This window comes from Taudactylus pleione, unplaced genomic scaffold (genome assembly GCF_031769625.1).
Source record: "Taudactylus pleione unplaced genomic scaffold, aTauple2 ptg000176l, whole genome shotgun sequence".
In the NCBI taxonomy this organism is placed as follows: domain Eukaryota; kingdom Metazoa; phylum Chordata; class Amphibia; order Anura; family Myobatrachidae; genus Taudactylus; species Taudactylus pleione.
In genome coordinates this window covers 1,874,136-1,882,054 of record NW_028284578.1, presented here as the reverse complement: position 1 = coordinate 1,882,054, position 7,919 = coordinate 1,874,136, and the positions used below count along the sequence as shown (strand labels likewise).

Here is a 7,919-nt window from a genome sequence, read left to right as displayed (position 1 = left end):
GGCACAGATACTAAAGAAGAAATTACAGAGTAACGGTAATGGTTTTACTCCAAATAGCTGCTCCGAAAAGATTTTCTAAAGGTCTCTAGTGACAGGTTTCTATTACCACCCTGGTTATTGCAGAGCAGCAGATAATGGTAAATCGTATAAAATGTCCATGGATTTTCTGCAGTTCTTAAAATACAGCCATTATTGTGGGCTGAACTAATATTTACGATCTTCCTTAGGGGTGTATGTAATAGCCTGTTAGCTGTAGGCAGTCGCGAGATGTTAGCGATTTAGCTGATGGATTTAAAGCAGCAATCGTTTCTATGTAAAAAAAAAAAAAAAAAATGTTTTTGTCTTTTCAAAAAAATGCAGCTTTAAATTAGAGACATGCGGTTCGGTTTTCCTGAAAAACTAACTCACCGGAACGAAGGGGTTCTGAGTCAAATCGAGCCCCCCGGCTCAGGTCAGTTTTGGGGTCTCGAGTAGAACTGAGTCCTGGCTCAGGTCTGCTGTAAGTTCGGAACTCAGATTTAAAAAACAAATTTCGGTTTTGGATAGCATGTAAACAGGTCCAAGTTACATGATTATAGTTGTTTTTATCAAGAAATCCAAAACCAAATCCAAACCAAAATACTTGAGGGTTGTTTTACCAAAGTCAAAACACGGGGGTTACAGCCAGGGGCATATTAAGAAAGGAGGGGGCCCATGTGCAATCCCCATCCGAGGCCTCCTCATCTCTCCCCAGCGGCCACCAGCAGACTGAAGGCTGACGGCTGGCGACCGCAGCATCAGTAGACTCCCACTAGTCTGTGCCCAGAGTCTACTGCGCATGCGCAGGTCACTGAGGAAATGGCGCGGCCGCCATTTTCCTGGCGATTTCCTCACTGCGCCTGAGTAAAACGCGGCCACTTTCCGGTGTTTTGTGCAGGGCAGAGACACCCGACGTGGGACCTCAGAGAGGTAAGACTATTACACATACTGTACCTATAACTCTATGTTGCTGCTCCACACAATGCACCCTATGGCAATGACACAGAGTATAAACAGATTTAGTAAGGAATCTTAGGTTGCTAAATAGAAAGAAGTCTGTCACCTCCATAGCTTTAAGTTGTGGACTTTTGGTTTATAACCAGTGGCGTAACTCCCAGGAGCAATGGAAGCGATGTACATTGACCATCCCCGTCCCCTCCTGCACTGAGGATATTTGCCTCATAGGAGACCTTAACTCTGGGTGCCAGAGATGGAATTCTGCCACTGTTTATACCAGCTACAATGATACAAATGAAGGGAAGAGTTTAAGCTACTCCCTAGGAGCAATATGCAACTACCCACTGTTATTCAGAAAAATAGACTTCTGGGAGACTCCCATTAACATGGCAGCCCAAATTCATGAACACGTTACCCACTATAAATCCAGATCATGGCACAGGATATAGCCAAGACACAGTTCCCACCTCTCCATACACAGTTTACATGCCTATCGTCTCTACCATGTAGCTGACCAACTTCCCTTACTCTTTTCAGTGTGTGATGCTGTCAGTACAAACTCATAACCTGCACTGGAGAGCCCCAATAAGGTTGAAGAATGTACTTCTAAATTGTTATTTCCTATTCCCAGTATGCTTCTCTCACTGGGACTTACCGCTGTGTCAAGCCTTGGAGAGAGATAAAGTAGTTGCCCAAAACAACTAATCAGCTTCCAATAGTCATTTAAAAAACTGTGTTAGACAAAGGACAGCTAGAAGTCGATCGTATAACTTTGGAACAACTTATCCTATATATATATATATATATATATATATATATATATATATATATATATATATATATATATATATAGTCCAGGGTTGACACTCTTTCCAATCAAACAATGGATGCCCCGGTGCCTCCAGCAATAAAATTGCAATATGGGTGTGGATGGCTGCGCCACTCATAGGTCTTGTACATGTCTTCCAAATCGATGGTCTCATTCAAATAGGTACATCTACTAATGATTCATGAAATAAATTAAATTAAATTAATTGTTAGTATTGTTTCCACTTTGTAACATTCATCATAATGGTGATGCACCTTTCAAAATATCTGACACTTTGGGTGAGGAATGAGCCTCCCTCGACCCAGTATTTATCTATACACATATATATTTATACAGCATTTTTTGGACTGATAAATGATTGGCCAAACAATGGATTATGTACACCGTAACTTGATTTAAATGTTGCAAATTGATTATATAGTCAACACTGATATTTTGGTGGGCTACCCCCTCAGCATTTTATATTGGCCGACCAGAAAATCCCACTGAAAAACAGATTATTTTTACTTTTGTTTGTTTATTGGAACATCCTCTTTTAAGATGCAAACACATGTTGTTTCTTATATTTCATTAAATAAAGCAAATGTAACTGGTCATCTCAAAATTGCTTTCCATATAGCAAATTAGTAGGTCCCTGAATAGAGTACAAAATTAAACATTATAAGACAGAGAGTGACAGTGATTGGCTCTCATGGTATATTATTATCATAAATATACAAATACACATATACTGTATCATGCCATTGTGCGCGCCTCAGATTTTGCTTCTTAACAGCGCTTTTTATTCCATGAAAAATGATGCAGGTCCTCAGAAACAAGGTGCCGGTACACAGCTAAAGTTACAAGTTGATACAAGATTTATAGTAGTGCCCACACTCTAGATAAGTGTGCAGATGGTTATTATACTCACTTCTGAAATTATTTCACTGATTTCTTCCAGTTTTTGGAACTAGTTATAAGACTTCAAAATTAGACAAAAAAAAACAAGGTGTTATGTACCCCTGAGAACCACCACACAAAGAGCACTGCTGCTTCATGTCAGCATGTTCCAACAGTTGGAAAAGCTTGTACCCTACAGCAATCCCTGTTATACCCCACCACCAGCATTCATGTTAATAATCTAGTCTCATAGTGTTTGTATTTACGTACTGATACTAATATACGCTAATGAACAAGGATCATGAACATCATATATAATTAGTATTCTAATGACAGTTCATATACGACATATCTGCTGAAACTAGCAGCAGCCAATGAGATATTAATTTCTTTAGGTCAGCTCACAACTGTGTGAGGTAGCAGCTGATTGGTTGCTTTGGGATACAGAATAGCAGACTTATTTTAAACAAAGATTTTAAATAAATGCAATTAAAGTTTCTACTACATGAAAGCTCGGATTTTATTAAAATCGATTAGAATGAATGCATCATCATAATATTTTATATATATTTTCATATTATGGTGCATTACTCTCTATTTATGTCTAAGAACATTATTTATCTATATATATATATATACATATATATATATATATATATATATATATATATATATACTCATGAAAGATCAAATTAGGAAACTAAACACAGGCATCTTGGGTATTTTTCGTAATTTAATTTTTTTTTCTACTTTACGTCTCAAACAACATGAACATTAATTTTGATGAGTTTACACTCTAAGAAAGTGATGGAAACATGAGGTAGCAAACAAATATTACAGTCAATTCACACACATAGGTAGTTAAAAGCATTCATTTTTTTTTCTTAGATTTAAAAAGTAGTTTTATTATGTACAAAATGGGAACAAAAATTCTGCTAAATTTGGATGGAAACATCAAATAACAAATCACTCATTACACAAAACCAGGAAGGGTACAATTTATGGAAGGTGCCACCCCCTCCACAGGAAATCTGCGCACCTAAAAATTATCAACACTCTGCTTCTAATTTACAGACCATTTTATGTGCCTACGGCAGACTGCAGAGCCATTTAGCTGACATTTGAAGATGCGGAAAAGAGCAGACTTATTTTTACTAGAATAAAAATATGATTTATGGATTCACAAATTTGGGGGAGTCTGGAGGCACATTGTTAAAGATCAAAAAAGCAACAGTATTTCAGTAACCTCTACATATATATATATATATATTTGTTATATAAATTGCACAATATATAATCTAAGACAAAAAAAAGTAGCTCACAGTGCAGAAATTTCTCAATATCATTACAAAATGTGCACATTTTAATTCAAAATAACAAGTTAATTATCACGTCTGCTGTCTGTTCTGTAATAATACTGAGATGTGTGCTTTTTTGCTGCTATTAATATTCTTTTAATTTTAAAGTCACTTTGCGAAATGTAAAAGTTGGCTGTAAAAGAAAAAAAAAACTGCTGTTTCTCATTAATAATAATAAAAAAAAAATCCCTGAGTCCTTGTGGCAATATGCAAATGGTCCAACTTTATATATTTTTATATACACTTTCTAGCCATATATATATATATATATATATATATATATCCATTGAGGGCAGTTTATAATTTGCAGTCTTCTCACGCAAACACATGGCAATCATTTGTGCACAATACTGTCTTCAAAAAAAAAAGATTTTTGAAATCCTTTTATCGTCCAAAAAATATATATAATTTTTGTAAAAAAAAAATGTACATAAATATAAGGAATTACTTTGCCTATATAGCCTGATGAAGAGTGCTCAGTGAACAAATTCCTTCTGTCCCGCATTTTGCAGGACATTTACTGTGCATTCTGACTTAAGGTGGGTTTAAGGGTTCAGTTCTAAGGCCCAGACCTGTTGAGGCCACCCTGTCCTTCCCTTTAATTTCTTCTCTCCTGAGGTGGCAGCTCCCCAAAATCCTTCACTTTGCTGTAAGAAACAAGGGAACCATGATTAATTAATATATAAGATTTATTATAGTCTAAATTTCAGGGGGGGAGCAAAGTCATTAAAATGAATCCTTAGCAACTTAGTACATTATTCATATACTGTAAAAGTCTGAAACACTTTTCAAAAACTATTTTTTTTTTCTGTTAAAAATACATATATTTTATAACAGCTTTGCTCAGCCACTTGACATGAACCATAAACATCCTCTTCAACTATTTGTCTGCTGTTAGTGTTATGTTTCATATTTATGGTAAATAAAAACCAAATAATCTAAATTATTCATAGATGTGTGTACACTACACGTCCAGCAATATTTGAGGATAATGTTTTCATATGCAGGACCCTTAGGGATCATAAATGTACTTTATATATCCAGGACTTTAAACTCTCACTCTCATATGAGAGCAACATCTAACTGAAACAGCAAAATACTGGACACGTCTACAGTAATGATAGAAGAATCATAGAGCAGTATTAGCATATAACATTCCCACCACTGTATCATTAACAGCCTGACTTTCACACCTACACACACACACATACATATATTTATATACACATACATACATATAAATATATATATATATATATATATATATATATAGACACATTTATATACATACACATATATATATATATATATATACATACATACATAAATGTATATAAATATATATATATATAAACACACACATATATAAATAGATAGATATACACACATAAATATATATGCATGTTTATATATATATATATATATATATATATATATATATACACACACACACATATTTATGCAATTAAAAAGTTTTTCCTGTCACATATGTTTGTTTCCATTTATTAGATTTCCCACTGGTTTGGGATCATACAGGAGGAGCAGCTGAATTTAGTGTACACACACACTATACGCTAACCACTAAACTACTAGTTTTTTAACATGTAAAATATAATTATGTTGTTCTGAACATAGGGTCCATATACTAGATAGATAGATAGATAGATAGATAGATAGATAGATAGATAGATAGATAGATAGATAGATAGATAGATAGATAGATCTGTATATATGGGGAAGACGGAGAATGAGATAAAGAACATAAATAAGTCACTGCAAAGCAAAACGAAATTAAAAGTATTACTATGAAAAACTATAATGTAATTTCTAACCATAGTTAATAACGTAGACATGTGAGAGGACCCATACTCACCGGGTCCCTTTTCCGCTTGCAGTCCCTGCTGTCCACCTTCTTCAGCTCAGCCTTGAAGCCCTCTGTGCCCCCAGGCTCACTGTCCTTAGCCAGGACATCCATCAGGTAGCCTATGTAGCTGGTGGCCAGCCTGAGGGTCTTGATCTTGGAGAGCTTGGTGTCAGCAGGTACATTGGGGATACACTCTCTCAGCTCAGCAAAGGCGCTATTAATGCTCTCCGTCCTTCTCCTCTCCTTTTTGGGGGGCACTCCTTTCCTTCTGCCCAGCCTACCCCCCAGAGCCTCCAAGCGGCTGCTGCTCTGGGCAGCTCCCACCGCTCCATACTCAGGGCTGTAGGGGGGCTGGGTGGCAAACTCCGGGGACACTTCTCCTGGGTTCAGCACCCAGCCTTGGAAGAAGGGTCTCTCCTGGTGGCACCTGGAACCCGGGGTGAAGATGAAAGGCTCTGGCATCATGTGGTGGTGCTGGTAACTCCCAATGATGTTCATTGTCAGTGTAGTCTGATGATCTCCAATACCCTCCACAGCCAGGACCCGTCACTGCTCTCCTGTCCTAAAATCTGCCTTGTAGGAGCTCCTCAGCTGGACCCCATTGGTCTCTGGATCCAAAATACCCGCAGTCAAGTGTCTACTCAACTCCCTGAGAAGGGAACTCACCAGGAAGGCAGCTGGATGTAGCTTCCAGTCTCCAGCAGTGCTCTGGGCTCAGTTGCTAATCCAAAATATATACATTTAAGATTACAAAGGATAAAAGAGAGTCTGGGATACAATAACAGATTTTATCCAGGCTCCAGCTCTGCACCTCTCTGCAGTTTAACCCTTCTGCCAATGCACAGGCAGCTTTATAAAGACCTCAGCTCCTGATGTCAAACTCTTCCGGGAGCCAATGAGAAGCAGAGAGAGAGGAGTAGGGGGCTGGGATACGGCTCATTCACCTGGAATCCTAAAAGCCTGTTGGACACACACCTAATGGTCTGTCCCCTATTTGCAGGATGGTCACAGCTACAATCATATCCAATCACAACAGCAATATACAGAAATCATGTTTTTATTAATTTATTTTTTTAGTATTATTTCTCACGGTTTGTTTTGTTTTGTTTGTTTGGTTTTGTTATGCAACGCAAATTTCGTATCGGATAAGAACCACCGACTATTAAATGATTAAACACAACTACCTTATTGTTTTGGTTTTTTTCCCCATGTGAACATCATAAAGCTAAATAAATACAGGTATAGTATTGATGATATTTTGCTTTTCAAAGTAATTTCCCTGCATTATCCTAAGTCATTTCCCTGCCTTATCCTATGACCATGCATTATTAACAAGAGACCTGACAGTGAATGGGACCCTCTTTATAACCATTAATGCATTACCCAATGCGTGCATTATCATATCCTATAACACATATGCCGCTATTTATACACTAGCTGTATATTTTTAAGTAGGGATGTTCAATAAAAGCCGACAGAATTAGATATGCAAGGTACATGAATTGGATTATATGTATAACCATATTAATATTAATAAAAACAAATCGATTTAAATAAATCTCTGTAGACAGAATTGTATTTATTTGTCGTATTTAAGACACCCAGAACTGTAATGTATCACTAACATTAATAACTATTTTTTAAAATTGTATAAGGTAATGAAGTACAATGAATATGACATTTGTAACAGAAAAAAATATGATCGAAATAACAGAGCGATTACATGAAACAAAAAACACAATCATTAAATAAAGTTATTTCCTTCTATTCCTTCCCATAAGCTGGCGGCCAGATGAGCATTAGTTATATCGTTGTAGTTTGGAAATAATGTCCCTAGCTGTTATGTGACACTTATACACTGTATTTTATTATCATGCATTGCTACTACTTACTGATACTATTATTATTATTATTATTATTATTATTATTATTATTATTATTATTATTATTATTAATGTTGTTATTGATGTAACTGCTTGTTATTATTATTATTATTATTATTATTATTATTATT

At 36.1% G+C, this 7,919-nt stretch overlaps 1 protein-coding gene across 1 annotated transcript; it reads right to left on the bottom strand.

Moving 5' to 3' along the window:
- Positions 1-3,470: 3,470 nt before the first annotated feature.
- Positions 3,471-6,719, bottom strand: HAND1 (heart and neural crest derivatives expressed 1). Its single transcript, XM_088475698.1, has 2 exons — positions 5,915-6,719; positions 3,471-4,688 (listed from the first exon to the last, which is right to left on the bottom strand). The coding sequence occupies exons 1-2, from the start codon at positions 6,401-6,403 to the stop codon at positions 4,587-4,589; spliced, it is 591 nt and encodes a 196-aa protein (XP_088331824.1). The 5' UTR covers positions 6,404-6,719; the 3' UTR covers positions 3,471-4,586.
- Between the last annotated feature and the right edge of the window lie 1,200 nt (positions 6,720-7,919).